General features: G+C 39.8%; 1 protein-coding gene across 1 annotated transcript in view; it reads right to left on the bottom strand.

Annotated features, from left to right (window-relative positions):
• LOC126177368 (protein FAM161B-like) overlaps positions 1-21,234 on the bottom strand; it is a 214,478-nt gene that overhangs the window by 151,284 nt on the left and 41,960 nt on the right. Inside the window, exon 2 of the mRNA XM_049924451.1 lies at positions 15,488-15,643. Within this exon, the coding sequence (XP_049780408.1) occupies positions 15,488-15,643 (156 nt within the window). The remainder of the gene's footprint in view (positions 1-15,487; positions 15,644-21,234) is intronic.

Genomic DNA, 21,234 nt, shown 5'->3' with positions numbered 1-21,234 from the left:
CATTATTTATTTATTTATTTAACTTGATCTGGCTAGGACCATCAGGCACTCCCTTACATTGAATCAGAGATTCTCCCATACAATACCTTTTTTACATCACAATTACCTAAGAAATAACAATTTTAATAATGAAAATAGAATTAAAATGATTTAAGTGTCTATGCTGACAAAGTGAGTAAATAATACTGACTATAAACTAATAAAGTTAATACTGGCAGTACTTGAACTATTGCTGCCGCTGCCACTAACAGTCACAGGCTGCACTGTCTATGAAGAATAGAAGTTGGCATTTTCTTTCTTCATTCTGGCAATGAAAAAGTGCAGCCACTCTTCCATAAGACCACTCATTATCCACACCTTTTTATTGCTTCACCATGTGACAGGAAGCTTATTGCCATCTCTGCTTTAGAAACAATAGGGTTTTGTCACCTCTCCAATCACCAGTGGCTTCTCCATTTCACCTAACACGTTTCCACACAGCAGTTGTCTGTGTCTTTCCTTAGACAGTTCTTCATAATGCACTTTTCACCTCTAATTGCTACAGATTTTGAAGGCAATATGCAGTAAAAAACACCAGTTTCATCAGCATTGAACAGGTTTTTCAAATCATAATTCACATTTAGACTGTGCAGTATTATCATCCATTCTGTTGTTACACTTTCCTGCACATCCTTAGCTTCCTCACACACTTCACCCCACATGATGCTGTGGCTAGCTTTGCATCTGTCCATCCATCCTGCGCCACATTCCCACGCTCTTTAGGGACATTTAGAACATCATTCCCCAACACGGGCCCAGAGAAAGGTAAGTTTTTCACCCTTGAACTTACGAACCATTCTCACAATATCATGTTTATTTCTTCTTTTCCCATCTTCCTCAGCTTTCTTTTCATTTGCCCACTCCATTTCATCCATTCATGCAGTACCTTATCCTTATTTCTTAATGTTTCATAAATTTGTGTTTTATTGCATTTGAAATGCAACTTTATTTCGCACACAGAGAGTTCATCTTCCTCATTCAACTCAAATACCTTAATCTTCTTGTTAAGTGTTTGTAACACATACTTTTAGTTCAATATCATGTTGTCACTTAAAGTGCTTCAAGTAAACTCAGACTGACAGAAAACAATGCAAGTATTTGGAATTCTTGATCTTGCCAGGTAAAACCATTGTTCAACAGAACAACAATCACCTGTTTCATGTGATAGCACTGTCAGAGATGAAGAGCTTCAAGCTGAAAATAGCGTCATTGTATAGACATGAGAGACTATGGTACACTGTAATATAGTAAAACTGTATGAGCTTTTTTCACATTATATGATGAATTATTAATTACATTTTAAAATTTGTGTTCCATTTCTGCATTAGACACATTCCGCTTTGTACAAAAAAATTAGCATATAAAAGTGTATTGACTGCATCAGGACTGAAATATCTAGTTTGGCCAGATTTCTGAATTATACACATTCCATTTTGATCCAATTTTACTGTAATAATAATAATGACAATAATAACAATAATGATAGTGGCAGATGTAAAAAAAAATTTATAGGTGTACAAAATAGGTATTTTTTGATACAACAAGCTTGGGGTAAAAAAATTTAAGGAGTCTGCACCAGGTAAGGATACTGGAGAATGAGGAAGATCTGGATGGAAAGAAGAATATACAGGGGTAACAAGCGGGTACAGTAACAATAGCAGTCATTATTGTTCTCTTATAGATATGTCATTAATTGTCTTGTGAAGCTGTAGACGTTACTCATTTCTCTAGTATAATGTGGGAGCTTATTCCAGAGTTGGATTCCTGCTACTGAGACAGACTTTGAGAAAGTGGCTGAACAATGGAATAGGACAGAAAGGATTTTGCTCTGATGGGAATGGATGTTTCTGCCATGTTGTCCAGACAAGAGCGTTAAGGTCAAGGAGATATATGGAGGACAGTGTAAGTTGGTAAGACAGTTGAAAACACAGAGGGTATGGAAATCTCTGCGCTTGTCTGCACGCAGCCAGGATAGCTGTGCATATGATGGTCAGATACAATAAAAGAGTTACACATCACAGATATGATGAACACATGCATTCATAATCAGTTCCCATTGCTATGAGGTTTCCTGAGAAAGGCCTTGAAGAATAACTTTGCTGTAATTAATAATTGGAAGTATAAGTGTGTGTATGAGTTTCTTTTTCAAGTCGAGAGAGAAAATATTGTTACTTAAGCTTTTTATATCTTGGTAGGGCATGGAGAGACATTGATGCCTTCTTTGACATTGCAGTTACATGCTCCATCCAATATAGATTTTCTTCTATTATTACCCCTTGACACTTTGCTGAAGGAAAGAAAATGATATTTGTCCCATTTAGAATTAAAGATGGTAGGGATTCCCAATAATTTGGGTTAATGAGCCTAGAATGATCAGGCGGTACCAGTTTGATTTTGGATGAACTGAGCATTAATCCTATATACTCGTTTTGATAGTGCATGCAGGTGGGCACTGAGATTCTCAATAGCTGTGTTCAGGTTTATTGGTTTTGAACTTAGATACAACTGGAAGTTATCAGTGTATGTGTGTTTTTTGCAGTAGGACAAAACTGATGATAAAACATTGACAGAAAAGGAAAAGAATATAGGATCTAATACTGAACCCTGGGGAACGCCTGCTACTACCTTCTCCATTGTGACTTTATGGTGCTGTACATGAGGTGTTACTGGCAAGATGGCAGGTATGAGTGAAATCACTACACTGCACTGCACTTGGCTATAAATTTGGTCTGCTAAGTTTGACAAGTAAATTGTCAAAGTCTACAGTGTCAAAGGCTTTGCTGACATCTACGAAGCACATGATGGTCAACTTTTTGTTCATCAATGGCAATCTTCAGGTCACCTGTTATCACTATTAAGGCAGAAGTTGTGCTGCAATGTTTAGTTTGCATCTAGTAGGTTGCTTGTTGTTATGTAGTTTGCTATCTATTTGTGTACTTTATATACTATGGTCTTTGACAGTGCAGGAAGAATGCAAACAGCTCAGTAATCAGAGGATGCTGCAGCAAAGTCCATTTTAGGTAGTGGCTTAAATGTACCCTGTTTCCAGGCCTCAGGGAATACACGTGTGGTTGAGGAGTGATTGAAGATATCTGTTACGGTGGGCAAAAGTGTGTCAATAATAAGCTTCAACATTTGGACTGTGATGTCATTGCATCCAGTAGATGCTTATCTGATACACATGATGTCATTTTTTATGATACTGAAAGTAATAAGCTTTAGAAAGACTTTTTTGTGGCTACAGTCTTTTACCCCAAGAAATAATCAATGAGTCTCTGTCTCTAGATAGTTTTTACAGAAGGCACTTAGTAATGTTTCTCATGAGATCTTGTCAAGCCCAGCACTTACAAAAATGTAATTTTCCTAATTGATTGTTGGGTAATTAAAGTCTCATCAAATGATGATAGTATGATTGGGGAATTATGCACATATGTCCAATGTTCGGGCAATTCTCCATGCACTACACGTTTGCACACTACCACTCATCTCTTCGTGCATTGCTGTGGCCACTACTTCCACTGACTTCGAATCAGTTCATTTCCTCCCTCTATCAGGTTGCACTCCAAAAGAACCTGTCTTTTCCTAATTATTTTCTCCAGACCCATGGCAGTCATCGGACCAATGCCTTTTTTAAAAACTTTCTGTGTCCTGAACTTCTCCAGGGTGATGTGTGCACAGTCATCATTCCTGTAATACAAATTTACAAGCAGAGCGCAGTCCTGCATTGAGACAGTCATGGCAAATGTTGCAGACAGGAAATGAGGAAAAGTTGTGTACCCGGCATGTTTAAACCAACTTCAATGGGTCATGCGCATGACAGGTGTTTTCATTTACATATTCTGACACATACAGTACCATCTATTGACCAATTTTCACTATACTTTTTTTCTTCTGCCACACGTTTTCCCCCTTCTCTGATAATATTCCATTGCAATTTGACGTCATTCTGACCAGTGGTGTTATTTTTACTGCATTTTGAAAGTTTAGCTGTAATTATAATCACCCTTTATATTTAACTCACACAAAAATGATTGATCTGATCGTACAAATAAAAATAAAACAAACAGATACTACATGTGGTCCTTTGATTTGTAATATTATTAACAAGAAAATGATGGGGGGAAACAGATAAACAATATTGTGACTAATGTAAAGATTAGTCAGGCCATGAGAATGACACCACTTATTTCTTTTGGTGATGTGATGTTTTTAGGTTATGACAATTAATGCCAAAAATTTTATTTTAACTACAGTAGTCACTGCAGGTAAGTACCAATTTCTGATGTACCAGAGCATGTGCAGTTGGCAGTCATACAAAGTTGATCAGTTTGTTCAGATATGGTAGCCTACATTTCTGACTGTTAAAAAATGCCCATGTACAGGATGTTAGTGTTCAAATGCTACATGTTATATTGTAGGGGTATTACACTACTAACATAACTGTTCATTACTTTTCTCAAGAAATACTGTGTTATTACTGATATTATGATATGTATATTGGAAAATCAGGAATAGCAACAATATGGAAAGGATATATTGCTACTCATCATATCAAGGAAGCACTGTGTTGCAGACAGGCACAACAAAACACAATACAAGAAATATTTAAGCTTTCGGACAAAGTCATTCCTCAGTAGCAAAATTCTCACACATTTACACAATACAAATCTGGTTGAGAATGATGAATTATTTAGGAATAAAGGAGACGACTTACCAAAAGATAGAAACACTGCATGTCAGTAGGTACACAAACAAGAGGTACAGAGCTTGGCTAGCTTTCAGGATGTGCTTCCTCGAGCTTGTAGGAAAAACATTCACATGCACGCATGCGCTCTCACACACACACACACACACACACACACACACACACACACCTGTCTCCCTACATTGTGCTCAGTTGACCGCCAACTCTTTCCTGGCCCACGGTGGGTGTACTGGGGGGGGGGGGGGGGGGGGGTTGTTGGTTCTTGCTTTAGGATGCAAAACTGCTAAGGTCATAGACACCCGTATCCTAAGAAAAAATGAGTGCTAAATAAAAACCTGAGGTGAAAAAGGCAAAAACCCACTCAAGCAATTTTAAAAGAGGAGCAGCTAAGGACAACGTCATCCCTAAGGAAAATTTCTCAAAACATCTTTGAGATGGCAGAGGTCCCCACCAGGGGGTGGGGGATCAAATTTGCTGCACCATGCCACTGTTACAAATAAAAAGTAAGATGTGATCAACAGAAAGCAGGTCATCTGCTGAAACAATCTGACAAAGTAGATGGAAAACACAGATGTAAACAGTTAAAAAATGGGCACTGGGTCGATAGTGGTGCACCATTGGGGGTTGAGAGCAGCAGGTACAGATCAGGGCAGGATTACCACTTAATACATGGTGGTGACTAAAACGGCAGTGTCCTATATGCAGCCCGGCTAGAATGACCTCCCTATGGCATGAGGACCAAGAGGAAGTCGACCATGCTACTGGGAAAGGTTTAATGTCCTGAAGCTGGTTCCCCTGAAGTAAAGGCCACTGTACACTCCAAAGTCATATTACATGCAGACAGACAGTGACACGAAGGTCATCAGAGGGAACATAATGACTAGCCGGCTGGGGGAGGAGAGCTGCAGCCTTTTCAGCAACATCAACAACATCGTCCCCTGGCACGACGATGAGATCAGAAACCCACAGGAACATCACCTTGGCTCCCCCCATAGTAAGTGAGTGGAGGCAGTCTTGGATCCATTGTACTAAAGACTGGACTGAGTACAGCAAGTAAAGGCTCTGAAGAGCACTGACAGTATCTGAGCAGATGACACAATTTGGAAGCTCGTGTCATCAGATGTACTAGGTGGCCTAGAGGGCATAGAGCTTCGAAGTAAAAAAAAATCAAGAACTGCTCAAGAAGTCAATACTGAAAAGAATCATTGCCAAGTACAGAGGCACACCTGACACCATGGTCTGTCTTGGAACCATCAGTGTAGATGAAGACACTGTCCTCTCAAGCTGCATGTGAAGTGCAAGAAACTTGCTATAATACACCAGGTCAGTAGTAGTAGTGTCCCTAGGAAGTGAACGGAGTCCAAAATGAACTTGTACCTTAGCACAAATTCAGGTCAGTGAAGAGCTCAAACCCATGGGGAATGTGGCAGGGAGCACAAAGCAAAGCTGTTGAAGCAGCAAACGAAAGTGAACTCTGGGAGGCAACAGAGAAGATGGGCACAGCCCCAACAGAGAAGATGGGCACAGCTCATATTGATGGACGAGGGAATTGTCAAAAAAAGGAGCATAATATGGCTGACCGGGCAGAGAAGACAGACAACTTGCATAATGGCTGAGGAGAAAATCCAGCTGGTAGGACAACGGTAAGTCAGCAGCCTCAGTATAAAGACTCTTAACAGGACTAGTACAGAAGCCATTAGTGGCTAAATGTATCCCACAGTGGTGGATGATGTTAAGATGATTTACGATAGACGGATGTGCAGTTTAATACACAGTACACCCATAACCCAGTTTTAAATGGACAAGGGACCAGTATAAATGGAGGAGAATGGTTCGATCTGCTCCACATAAGGTACCACATAAAACACATAGAACACTGAGGGAGTGAGTACAACGAGCTGCTAAGTCAGGGACATGGGAAGACCAACAGAGTTTCCTGTCAAACATGAGTCCCAAGAATTTTGTTGTATCACTGAATGGAAGAAGGAATGGGCCAAAATATAGGTATGGGGGAAGAAACTATTGGCACCACCACAAGTTCATACCAACAGTCTTGTCAGCGGAAAAGTGGAAGCCATTGTTGATGTTTCACAAATAAAGATGATCAAGACATCACTGAAGGTGCCGCTCAAGTAGACAGGTTCATTGAGAGCTGCAATAGACTGCAAATTCATGAATGAGAAGAGAGCCTGCGATACCTGGCAGGAGACAATCCATAATAGGATTAATGGCGATAGCAAATGAGACAACACTGAGCACAGAACCCTGAGGCACTCCACCCTCTTGAGCAAAACTGATTGAAAGAGCAGAGCCCACATGTACCTTAAAAACACGGTCTTTTAAAAATTCCTGTATAAAAAGGGGCAGGATGCCCATAAGCCCCATTCGTACATAATACAGAGGATGCCCGTCCTCCAGAAGGTGTCATACACCTTCCCCAAATAAAAAAAACATGGCCACAATGATCAACTACAGAGTGGTGCCTATGGAGTCCACATTGGGTGTTAGTGAGGAGATTCTGAGACTCAAACCACCACATCAGATGACCATTAACCATTCATTCCATCACCTTACAGATGCTACTGGTGAGCGAAATTTGGTGCTCGCTGGAAGAAGGATGTTTGTTCTTACCAAGCTTAGGTACGGGAACGACAATGGAATCACACCAGCAATTGCGAAATGTGCCATCCGTCAAAATGCAGTTATATGCGTGGAGGAGAAAGCGAAGGCCCTGTTGCAACATCAGAATGTAAACACCATCCAGTCCTGGAGCAGATGACTGGGGCAAAAGAGAGTGCATGTTTAACCTCCCTCATAGTAAAAGCAGTATTGTAACCTTCATGACCTCCCCCTCCATGAACCATGGACCTTGCCGTGGGTGGGGAGGCTTGCGTGCCTCAACGATACAGATAGCCGTACTGTAGGTGCAACCACAACGCAGGGGTAACTGTTGAGAGGCCAGACAAACGTGTGGTTCCTGAAGAGGGGCAGCAGCCTTTTCAGTAGTTGCAGGGGCAACAGTCTGGATGATTGACTGATCTGGCCTTGCAACACTAACCAAAATGGCCTTGCTGTTCTGGTACTGCGAACAGCTGACAGCGAGGGGAAACTACAGCCGTAATTTTTCCCGAGGGCATGCAGCTTTACTGTATCATTAAATGATGATGGCATCCTCTTGGGTAAAATATTCTGGAGGTAAAATAGTCCCCCATTCGGATCTCCGGGCGGGGACTACTCAAGAGGACGCCGTTATCAGGAGAAAGAAAACTGGCATTCTACGGATCGGAGCGTGGAATGTCAGATCCCTTAATTGGGCAGGTAGGTTAGAAATTTAAAAAGGTAAATGGATAGGTTAAAGTTAGATATAGTGGGAATTAGTGAAGTTCGGCGGCAGGAGGAACAAGACTTTTGGTCAGGTGAATACAGGGTTATAAATACAAAGTCAAATTGGGGTAATGCAGGAGTAGGTTTAACAATGAATAAAAAAATAGGAGTACGGGTAAGGTACTACAAACAGCATAGTGAAAACATTATTGTGGCCAAGATAGACATGAAGCCCACGCCTACTACAGTAGTACAAGTTTATATGCCAACTAGCTCTGCAGATGATGAAGAAATTGATGAAATGATGATGAGATAAAAGAAATTATTCAGGTAGTGAAGGAAGACGAAAATTTAACAGTCATGGGTGACTGGAATTCGAGAGTAGGAAAAGGGAAAGAAGGAAACATAGTAGGTGAATATGGCTAAGAAATGAAAGAGGAAGCCGCCTGGTAGAATTTTGTGCAGAGCATAACTTAATCATTGCTAACACTTGGTTCAAGAATCATGAAAGAAGGTTGTATACATGGAAGAACCCTGGAGATACTAAAAGGTATCAGATAGATTATATAATGGTAAGACATAGATTTAGGAACCAGGTTTTAAATTGTAAGACATTTCCAGGGGCAGATGTGGACTCTGACCACAATCTATTGGTTATGAACTGTAGATTAAAACTGAAGAAACTGCCAAAAGGCAGGAATTTAAGGAGATGGGACCTGGATTAACCGAAAGAACCAGAGGTTTCAGGGAGACCATAAGGGAACAATTGACAGGAATGGGGGAAATAAATACAGTAGAAGAAGAATGGGTAGCTTTGAGGGATGAAATTGTGAAGGCAGCAGAGTATCAAATAGGTAAAAAGACGAGGGCTAGTAGAAACCTTTGGGTAACAGAAGAAATATTGAATTTAATTGATGAAAGGAGAAAATATAAAAATGCAGTAAATGAAGCAGGCAAAAATGAATACAAACGTCTCAAAAATGATATCGACAGGAAGTGCAAAATGGCTAAACAGGGATAGCTAGAGGACAAATGTAAGCATGTAGAGGCGTATCTCATGAGGGGTAAGACAGATACTGCCTACAGGAAAATTAAAGAGACCTTTGGAGAAAAGAGAACCACTTGTATGAATATCAAGAGCTCAGATGGAAACCCAGTTCTAAGCAAAGAAGGGAAAGCAGAAAGGTGGAAGGAGTATATAGAGGGTCTATACAAGGGCGATGTACTTCAGGACAATATTATGGAAATGAAAGAGGATGTAGATGAAGATGAAATGGGAGATATGATACTGCGTGAAGAGTTTGACAGAGCACTGAAAGACCTGAGTCGAAACAAGGCCCCTGGAGTAGACAACATTCCATTAGAACTACTGACAACCTTGGGAGAGCCATTCCTGACAAAATTCTACTGTCTGGTGAGCAAGATGTATGAGACAGGTGAAATACCCTCAGACTTCAAGAAGAATATAATAATTCCAATCCCAAAGAAAGTAGGTGTTGACAGATGTGAAAATTACCGAACTATCAGTTTAATAAGTCACAGCTGCAAAATACTAGCATGAATTCTTTACAGACGAATGGAAAAACTGGTAGAAGCCGACCTCAGGGAAGATCAGTTTGGATTCTGTAGAAATGTTGGAACATATGAGGCAATACTGACCCTACGACTTATCTTAGAAGAAAGATTAAGGAAAGGCAAACCTACGTTTCTAGCACTTGTAGACTTAGAAAAAGCTTTTGACAATGTTGACTGGAATACTCTCTTTCAAATTCTGAAGGTGGCAGGGGTAAAATACAGGGAGCGAAAGGCTATTTACAATTTGTACAGAAACCAGATGGCAGTTATAAGAGTCGAGGGGTATGAAAGGGAAGCAGTGGTTGGGAAGTGAGTGAAACAGGGTTGTAGCCTATCCCCGATGTTATTCAATTTGTATACTGAGCAATCAATAAAGGAAACAAAAGAAAAGTTCAGAGTAGGTATAAAAATCCATGGAGAAGCAATAAAAACTTTGAGGTTCGCTGATGACATTTTAATTCTGTCAGAGACAGCAAGGGACTTAGAAGAACAGTTGAACGGAATGGACAGTGTCTTGAAAGGAGGGTATAAGATGAACATCAACAAAAGCAAAATGAGGATAATGGAATGTAGTCGAATTAAGTTGGGTGATGCTGAGGGAATTAGATTGGGAAATGAGACACTTCAAGTAGTAAAGGAGTTTTGCTATTTGGGGGGCAAAATAACTGATGATGGTCGAAGTAGAGAGGATATAAAATGTAGACTGGCAATGGCAAGGAAAGCGTTTCTGAAGAAGAAAAATTTGTTAACATCGAGTATAGATTTAAATGTCAGGAAGTCGTTTCTGAAAGTATTTGTGTGGAGTGTAGCCATGTATGGAAGTGAAACGTGGACGATAAATAGTTTAGACAAAAAGAGAATAGAAGCTTTCGAAATGTGGTGCTATAAAAGAATGCTGAAGATTAGATGGGTAAATGACATAACTAATGAGGAGGTATTGAATAGAATTGGGGAGAAGAGGAGCTTGTGGCACAACTTGACTAGAAGAAGGGATCGGTTGGTAGGACATGTTCTGAGACATCGAGGGATCACCAATTTAGTATTGGAGGGCAGCGTGGAGGGTAAAAATCATAGAGGGAGACCAAGAGATGAATACACTAAGCAGATTCAGAAGGATGTAGGCTGCAGTAGGTACTGGGAGATGAAGAAGCTTGCACAGGATAGAGTAGCATGGAGAGCTGCATCAAGCCAGTCTCAGGACTGAAGACCACAACAACAACAACAACAACAACAACAACAACCTTCATGATTCTGGGAGGAGAAAGACATGGTCCCTTCCTCTGCCACCCATTTCAGAGGGAGGAAGGCAGGATGGTAGTGAGTGGAACTTGAAATGTCTTCCGAACATTGGCTGAAGGTTTTGGAGATATCAAGAGGATCTACAATGACATTATTCACTATATTCAGACCAGGGAATAAACTGTGGTTCCTGAAAGCCAATGGAGATTACCCAAAACAACAGAAAAGGGAGTAAATTTGTTACAACAGCTTTGAAAAGAAAGCATACTAGATGTTTTGCTATCCCTGAAAATGCGGCAACACTGCGCATGTAGCTGTTTATAGCAAATACAGTTTGCCATCTTGGGATGGCATTTAAAAAGTGGAGAGCTTGTCTCTGTGCACGGATTGGGTCATGGCATGTGTCAGTCCACCAGGGGACGGGGGCACATCATGACAAGGAAGGGGGGTGAGGTATGGTACATTCACAGCAGTAAGGGCAGCATTTGTAAGGTTTTCTGCCTTGTTATCAATGCAGGGGAAATGGTGTAAATCATAAGCAGCCAGTGAGGAGTAGAGCTGCCAGTCACCTTTGTAAAGCTGTCAGTTGGTTGGATGCACAGATGGGCTAGGCATTAGCAAACAAATGACACAGGGGAAATGGTCACTCAAGTGCGTGTTGGAGAGAACGGACCACTCAAGATGACGACAAGCTGAGTAGTACAGGCCAAATGTCCAAGTGGGAAAAGGATTGCATGGAATTGCAAAGAAATGTGGATGTATTTGTTTTCAAACATATTAGATTGAACTGGCTGAAGATATCTACTAGGAGAGCCTCTTGGACAGGAGTGTAGAGAGCCCCAAAGAGTATGGTGGGCACTGAAGTCATTAAGCAGCAAAAAGGGAGGAGGATGATGAAGTTGAGTAGACATTCCAAAGAGAGAAGGTGAAAGAAGGGCAGCTACAGCTCGAAGCTAGGTGTGTAAGGAAATGGTGTACTATAGCTGTTGTCTCGAATGAGCACCATGACTCCCCCATGAACTAGGGTACCTGCTTCAGTGGGAAGGTCAAAATGGACTGAAGTATGGGAGGTGAAAATGATCCTGAGGGCATAATTTTGTGCCCTGGAGTTAAAAAAAAAAAAAAAAAAGGAAACTGGACTGTAGGACCACAAGAGGAGCTGTAATTCAACCAAACTGTATGTGATGCTACAAATATTCCATTGGAAAATAACTATATCTGATGACAGACAGGAGATGGGTCAAATAAGAGAACAGTCACTTCAGTGGCTGCCGAGTGCCAGAATTTGAATGTGGACAATGACTAGGTACACAGGCTGGAGGATCCTGGTCCATTAGTTCAACAGAGGTGTCGGTATTCGTCTTCGGTTGGCCACTAGACTGGTTGTTGGTGATGCGTCCCTGTGAAAAGGAGGTTGGCTGGGTAAGGATATCGCATGGTGACACTGTTGATGAAGAATGCTGAGGCGGAGAAGGGGAAGCTTGTTTGCCTTGTTTGACTGATTAGAAACATGGCATTTGTCAGGCACAGACCCAGACGTTGGCTGGCTAGAAGTATGCAGAAAGTCATTGCGGAAGTACTCCTTTTTGAATCTCCATGCTTGTGTTCGCAAGGCATGCAGTTTTACTGGTGTGGGCAAAGGTTTGTTGTATGGCATGCACCCATAGCAGGTGAAGATGAGTGTGTGACCTTAGAGAGGGACAATTTAACGACCGTGCACTAAATGTAAGTCACCAGTCTGTATAGCCATGTCCTTCGTAGGCCAAGGTGTAGTGAGAACTGTACTATAATTGCCAGAGGGTTGTGTACAAGGTTTGTGGCTCGCCAACATTTTATGAGCAATGAGTAGGAACCTTTTCCTTCATCCAGATCTCCTGAATGGCTCTCTCATTGAGGCAGATTGGACAGTGACAGGAGGAAGCAACTAGATCACCCTCGCAGATCATACAGTGAGGGGAAGGATGTGGACACACATCCCAATGAGCATGCCTGCCACAGGTTATGCATTTGGCTGCATTTTCACAAGATTCACAGGTGTGGTTGTAATGTTGACATTTACAGCAATGTGTAGGATTTGGGATGTATGGTCTGACCGTGATAGCTTCATAGCCAGCCTTAATTTTTGATGCAAGCACCACATTGTCAAATGTGATGAAGAGTGCGGACTGGCACTAATTCCTTATCTCTAGTCAGTGAGATAGTCTGTTATTTCAGTCTCGGTCAGGCCATTAATCAGCCAGGTGTATTTGACACAACGGGAGGGAGTCAGAGTGTGGCAGGCCTCTACTTTAACAGGATAGCATGGAGAAGTGTTGCTTTAAACAGTTTCTGTTCTTGAAAAGCACAATCTGTCTCCAAAAGCTAGGTCACATTATGAAACTGAGAACGTGACTTCACACGACCAGCAATGGCATCTGCACCCTTACGAATAACAAATGGATTAATGGTCATAAAATTGTGACCATCTTCTGTGTGTGACACCACGGAGTATCAGGGTGCAGCTGGTAGAGGCAGTGATTCTTTCACCTTAACCCATTTACATTTTTGAGATGAGTATCTCATTGCGGAGAAATACCCCATGATTGCCAGTGTCTGTAACAGCATGCTCCTTCCTGCTGGGGGCCTCCATCAGGAGGGGCTCACCCACCTCAGGTGATTGTCCGTGCCTCAGATCACACCTCCTGGACTCCAGACAGAAGGACCAGTCAACATAGAGGAAGATACCAGCTCAGACAATCACCCCTCCCTAGGCCTGGCCTTTACCAGGGGTACTTACAAGTCCTACTTGTCAACCCAGGGCTGGGAATTATGTGTTACCCAATCACCTTTTATGCATCAAATGCGTGGGCAGACCTTCAGGAAAGTACAGGGAGGCACGTTTATTTCTAAACATTCACACAATGACTGCACCACATTCTATGACTATGTGTTCCTGATTACTAACAATCCCCCTGCTGCATGAATGGCCACTGCCAAAGTATAGCCAAAAGCCAGCTAGATTACATAGTTGCTGAACATGTCAACCAATACGACATGCTTAATTTTAATGACTACTTCACAGCCTGTGCCATCTGGATTCCATTACTTGATGGAGAAATACATCAATGGTTACCATATTTCAAAGTTGTGCCATCTGGATTCTTCCACCAAAACCAGCTTTTCTGAATTGCAGGTGGGAACTGCCTTTGTTCCAGTGAACCCACTGGCCTCAACCTTCACTAGTCCCTGCCCTCCACCTGCCTGCACCCTTCCTTGCTCCCACTACAGTACACACAAGCCTTCTGTCCCACCAATGCACCCGTAAGCCCTTCCCCTCCCCCTTCTGATGCTACACCTAGTAGCCCTACCCTGCCCTACTATGCCTCCCTTCCCACCATTTACCTCCTCCCTAACCACGTCACCCACCCCAGAAGATTGATGCTCATATACAGTTACATTCAGGCTTAAGCCTGGAGACGATAGCCATGTGTGTGTGTGTGAGGAGTTATTGCTGTGTGAATGTGTGATTTATATTTCTGAGGAAGGGCTTTATCTGAAAGCATAAATAATTCTTGTATTCTATTTTGTTGCACCTCTCTGTGACTCAGTGCCTCTTCTATGTGGTGAGCAGTGCTCTATTGTTTCCATATTATTGTTATTCCATACTGGACTTTGCTTTGGAAGATTAGGAATGGTTGTTTAATTGTCTTTTGTAACCTAATAATCGTTCAAACAATGCAAACGCAGGAATAGCTTGTCATGAAATTAGTCTGTAATCAGACTATTTCCGAGCAGTGCAAGGCAAAGAAAATATTGCAATGATTTGCAATTTCAAAATGTTTCATCAATACTTTTACACTTCATCTAATGGCATGCTAATCACATACAGGGAGTACAACTGTCTTTGATTTGTGGTAACTATAGCTATTTTGTTTCATAAAAGTTTCAGTCAAATAACAGAATTATATCTGTGAATCTAATGCAGGCTAGGAAATCCATAAATAACAAAAAAGATGAGCAATGCATACACCATATTGTTTTAAATTGATAATGAACCGAAAATGAAACTAACAATACCTGTTCTTACCTCAAAGAAGAACATTGTTTTAAATTGATAATGAACCACAAATGAAACTAATAACACATGTTCTTACCTCAAAGAAGTACACTATTCCAGACACATTGGTTAAGGACTGGAACACACAAGTCAAGAAGACAAACAATTTTCAAAATAGCTAACATAAGAATATGTGCTATAAATTACAAAATTTCAGCCTCTTTTAAAGCGCATAGCTGTAATTCTTGAGCATACTGTGCAAATGATCTTTGAAAGATCATTAGTGTTGCCTGTCAACAAAAATAAATATAAACATAAATCAAATAAGCATGTGAGTAAGCATAAATTTGAAATAAAAACTAATGAAAAACAAATTAACAAAGATTAAAAAATTTTAAACCTCTGTGATTTATTCTTTAACTATAATGATAAGCTAAATAAATCAGTGAGTTCTCAGAAACTGTATCAGCAAAGAAATCAACAGTAATTAAACTAAAAATACAACATCATTTAACAAAGATAATAACAGAGGTTGTCTCTCATCATACCAAGAATTTTTTCCTTAATACCTTCTCTCTTGCTGGGCCATTATTTTGTCATAAAGTGGTATATGAGTGTGCAGAGGCACAGGATTAGCTCGAAAAATACTCTTTTCTTCTTCTGATTTGTCATCATCTTCATAAAGCCCATTTCGCAACACATTTAAGCGTCTCTCTTCTTCATCTCTAACAAAAATTATGAAGTGCTATTATTTATCTCATAGCATACAGTTCACAAATAATTAAATTTTATGTTTGGGAAACATGTCTAGATTTATGCTGAAACATGAATTATTACTAAACATACATTATTTTAAAGGCATGACCACGATATGAATCATTTATAAAGAAGGCAATTAAATACAAAATTATCCTGCTCCAACTGTAAATTTGACTTTCATGAATTCATCCAGAAGATAAAAGCAATTCCATCATGGGTATATTGCACACAAACATATTTTTGTAACCTCTGCTCCATGCTAAATACATTTTAAGTTGCACATACTATAGTGACTGGGCATAAGACTTAAATGATGTATGGGAAACAAAACTTATTTGTACTGAGTGGTATAACTATGTCAAAAAGAAAAGTGTTCCTGTTAACTGTAAAAGTAAGGCAATGTATTAAAAAAGTACACTGACTGAAACAAATAAGCAAGCAGACAAGATATCACACATTACGTAAAGATGACTTTTTAAATTAGTATCATATCAAATATAGCATGAAACAGTTCCAAATACAGTATGATGTAATGGTGAAGGTGCTCTGTTTGTGTTTTTATCAAGTCATCAATCAATCAACTCATTTAATGCTGTGAACCTTAAAATTTTTCAAGTGTATTGAATGTTCAGTGATGTATTGAAAGTGCAGCTGCTAGTCATTTTCAACCATGCACAATATTTCATCTGGACACTATCAGACATCTTCAGCTGAACTGTCCGAGATTCTGAAAGCTCATGTGAATGTGTATGTTAGGTGCTCAAATGAAATACCAAATATGGTAGAAAACAATGACCCGCTGCACTCCCAAAAAACATCTAATGCTGCCCTCCATCTATTCCCTTGCTGTGATAATCTTTCACCTCTATTCAGCTATTGTATACAACATTCTCCATATGCTGCTTTACACATTCTAGTCTTCGCCTGCCTCCCTGATTTTTTCCCTCTACTTCTCCCTCCATTGCCAGGCTAATTATTCCTGGATGCTGTAGCCCATTCACTTGCCACTGTTCTGGCGGATATCTTCCATAAACATCCATTCTCACCCATTATTTTTAATGCTTCTTCATTACATATACTACTATCTCCGTTTACTTAATTTTCAACATTCTCCAATAACATCACATTTCAAATTTTCTCATTTCATATTATACAGATTTTTGATGGTTCACATTTCACTTCCATCTAATGCTGTGCTCCAGACATACACTCTCAAGACTTATTCCTCAATTCCATATCAATACATGATATCTATATAAGTGCTCCACTGCAGAAAGCTGTGACAATTTATGTCCAATATCTTCCTTGCTTCAACCATCCATTGTTATCTTGCTTCCTTGACAGGAGAATTCTTTCACCTCCACTATCACATTCTTCCCAATTTCAATGTCAAGTGGGTTGTTGTTCTTCTCCATCACCTCAGCCTTTGATCTGTTTATCCTTGAGCTATATTCTGGTCCTTCAAAAGGTCTTCTTTATATTTGGACAAATGGGCTCTATAGTATGTGAACTTTAGTACTGATATCTGTTCCTCATGAATTTTTTTCTTGTTCTGAAATTTTTCTGCACTTCCGTTATTGCTTCTCTAACACAAACTGAACAACAGTGATGGTAAGCTGTAACTTTGCGCTACTCAATTTCTTGAGCTTCCAAATTTGTTACACCCATTTGAGTTTTTTAGAATGTTCATCTATTTCTACATTTTCATTCCAATATCCTAAGGATATCTTATTCCACATTATGTTGTCAAAAGCTTTCTCTATGTTCACAGATGCTAGGAGGGTAGCTTGATTTTTCTTCACTCTACCTTCCATTATAAAACGCAGTGACAATAGTCCTCTGCTACCAACTGGGTCATTCCACATGATGTGAGCCAGTTATAGGAATCATCATCACCTGAATGTCTCCAGTTTTAATGACATTTTGCACACATGTTAGCTGCAATAGGTAGAAGATGTGCTTTGTTGTTGCTGCACATTTTAGCGATTTTGATCAAGAGAAACTCTGTGCTCTTCTACAGCATGCAAATGTAGAAGTGTGTACAGAATCATCTAAGTGAAAGATCTGTGCAATATATATGTTTATTTGTGTATAAAAATCAAGTTGGGAATTTTCCTTTTTGTGAAACCACATGCACAAGATCATGTGCTGATTTGAAGAACTAGATTTGCATATTTTACTGTTTGCATCACTTCTGCATAATCTTTCATTGGTGTACCAAAACCCATTTGTACAGTGATACATTGTGAAATTCTGAACATTCATGAGGGCCATGATAAACTCTTACTGCTATTATCAATTATAGGCTTAACCTTAATTGGCTCTTTTAAAATTTTGGAGAACAGTAGGCCTATCCTCATTCAAAACAATGTTCTCTAATTTTATTGTACAGTTACATGGGAAGCAGATTATTTTGAGAATTATCAGAGGCTTACAAAACTATATTTTCATCAGTATGAATGTTTTGGGTACATAATTTATTTCATGGCAAATCAGCATATGTGGTTCACAGCTAGTGCCAAAGAATATATAGCCCCTAAATTTCATTGTACATCAGTGCAAATAAACTTAGGTTTCTGAGAATTTTCAGAAGCTACCAATTGTGTTACTGAGAATTTTTAGAAGCTACCAATTGTGTCACTGAGAATTTTCAGAAGCTACCATGGTCCTTTGCATAATCTATAAGCAATTTATAGCAAATTGATATTTGTAATTTAGTTACTGTACAGATTTTCCAACTAACATATTGTATTACATCTAGTTTTCCCTTAAAGAGGAGTAGCCCTACATATTATCTGCATTTATCATAAATTAATTCTGTTTTCAGGTTTGCTAACAGTCGTGCTGTAACCATTGGTGGAGACTTTAACCATCCAACAATTAATTGGGAAAATTACAGTTTTGTTAGTGTGGGGCATCAAATACATCCTGTGAAACATTACTAAATGCCTTCCCTGAAAACTACCTGGAACCCCACTCATGATGGAAATATATTGGATCTAATGGCAACAATTAGACCTGACCTCTTTGAGGATGTCCACAATGAAACTGGTATCAGTGACCATTATATGGTTGTGGCAACAATGATTTCCAGAGTGCAAAGAATAACTAAAACAAGCAGAAATATATTTATGTGCAGTAAAGTAGATAAAAAAATCAGTAGTGTCATATCTCAATGACAAGCTTGAAACTTTTAGCACAGGGAGGAGCATGTAGAGGAACTCTGGCTCAAGTTTAAAAGAATAGTTGACCATGCACTGGATAGATATGTGCCCAGTAGAACAGTTCATAGTGGGAGGGAACCTCCATGGTATACAATCACTGTAAAGAAACTTCTAAAGAAAGAGAGATTACCGCATAATAGGTGTGAAACAAAGTGTAGGGCTATAGATAGAGAGATGCTGAATGAAACACATTTGGCTGTCACAAGAGCAATGCATGATGCCAACAATGACTACCGTAGTGAAATATTGCCAAATGGCATTTCACACAACCCAAAGTAATTCTGGTCATATGTAAAGGCTGTTAGTAGCACCAAAGTTAGTGTCCAGTCCCTAGCTAATGAGACATAAACTGAAATTAAGGGTAGCAAAGCAAAAGCTGAAATGCTTAACTCTGTTTTCAAATGTTCCTTTACAAAGAAAAAATGAAGAGAAGTGCCCCAGTTCAAGCCTTGCACCACTGAAAAGATAATGAAATAAGTATTAATGTCAGTGGCATTGAGAAACTGCTGAAATTATTAAAATTGAGCAAAGCTCCACAGCTCAATGGAATCCCTGTCAGACTGTATAATGAATTTGCAGTTGAGTTAGCCTCTATTCTAAGTACAATCTATCGCAGATCCCTCGAACAAAAAACTGTGCCAAGTTCTTGGAAAAAGGCACAGGTCACACCCACCTACAAGAAGGGTAGTAGAAGTGATCCACAACACTACAGTCCAATATTCTTGACAACAGTTTGTTTGAGAATCTTAGAACATATTCTGAGCTCAAACATAATGAGGTACCTTGAACAGAATAACCATCTCAGTGCCAACGAAATTATTAATTTTCACCACTGGTTTTAGTGTTGCCATAATAGAAATCTCGTTTTGTGTATCTGCTTCAATTCTTATAGGGAATTAGCAGCATTTTAGCTCAACAGATTAAAAGATAATCAACAGCCTTAATTTAAAGTTATTTGTACCCTGTCTTGTAATACATCGCACCAGCCAAAATGCAGTCCTGCTGCGAATGCTGTTCTCGAACACAGGATGAGTTGTTTGACATTCTTAAGCAGCTGAAAATTGCCCTGAATACTGTAAAATGGTTGGCAGCAGCTGCAAATCGGTGTGTTGGAAGGGCTCTCAAAAATCATGTACCTGTGATACCTGTACCAGAGTACCTCAAGTACCTGCAGATCCTGTCTCCTCTGCAGAAAGTACAGGATCTATCATTACTCGTTCACTTGACGGTGAGTGGCTTGGTATCCTGTACAGGTGGACGTGAACCAGGGAAGACTCAGGCTGTTGTACCGAACTCACACTTTTATCACATGACTTATTGAAAGCTTTGGATCAAGGTAACGAAGTAGATGCAGTATTTCTTGATTTCCCAAAAGCATTTGACTCAGTTATACACTTACACTTATTGTCAAAAGTATGATCACATGGAGTATCAATGAAATATGTGGCCGGATTGAGGACTTTTTGGTAGGGAGAACACACCGTGTTACCTTGGATGGAGAATCATCATCAGATGTAGAAGTAACTTCGGGTGTGTCCCAGGGAAGAGTGTTGGGACCCTTGCTGTTCATGTTGTATATTACTTACCTTGTAGACAATATTAATAGTAAAATAAGGCTTTTTGTAGATGATGGAGTTATCTATAATGAAGTACTATCTGAAAGAAGCTGCACAAATATTCCGTCAAATCTTGATAAGATTTCAAAGTGGTGCAGAGATTGGCAACTTGCTCTAAATGTTCAGAAATGTGGAACTTAACACTTCACAAAACGAAAAAATGTAGTATCCTATGAGTACAGTATGAATAAGTCACTGCTGGAATCAGCCAACTCGTACAACTACCTGGGTATAACACTTTGTAGGGATATGAAATGGAATGATCATATAGGTTCAGTCATGGGTGAAGCAGGTAGTAGGCTTGAGTTTATTGGTAGAATACTGAGGAAGTGCAATCAGTCTACAAAGGAGACTGCTGGAAAATCGCTCTTGTGACCTATTCTAGAATATTGCGCAAGTGTGTGGGACCCATACAAAATAGAACTTACAGTTGATTTTGAACGTATACAGAGAAGGACGGCACGAATGGCCACAGGTTTGTTTAATCTGTGAGAGAGTGTCACAGAGATACTGGAGGAACTGAATTGAAAACTCTTGAAGATAGACAAACTATTCTGAGAAAGTCTATTAACAAAGTTTCAAGAACCAGTTTTAAACGATTACTCTATTAATATACTACAACCCCCCTACATATTGCTCACATAGGGACCTTGAGGATTAGATTAGAATAATTACTGCATGCATGGGGGCATTCAAAAAATCATTGACCCCACCTTC

The sequence above is a fragment of the Schistocerca cancellata genome, chromosome 1 (genome assembly GCF_023864275.1).
Source record: "Schistocerca cancellata isolate TAMUIC-IGC-003103 chromosome 1, iqSchCanc2.1, whole genome shotgun sequence".
In the NCBI taxonomy this organism is placed as follows: Eukaryota; Metazoa; Arthropoda; class Insecta; order Orthoptera; family Acrididae; genus Schistocerca; species Schistocerca cancellata.
This window is presented reverse-complemented; position numbering and strand designations above follow the sequence as displayed.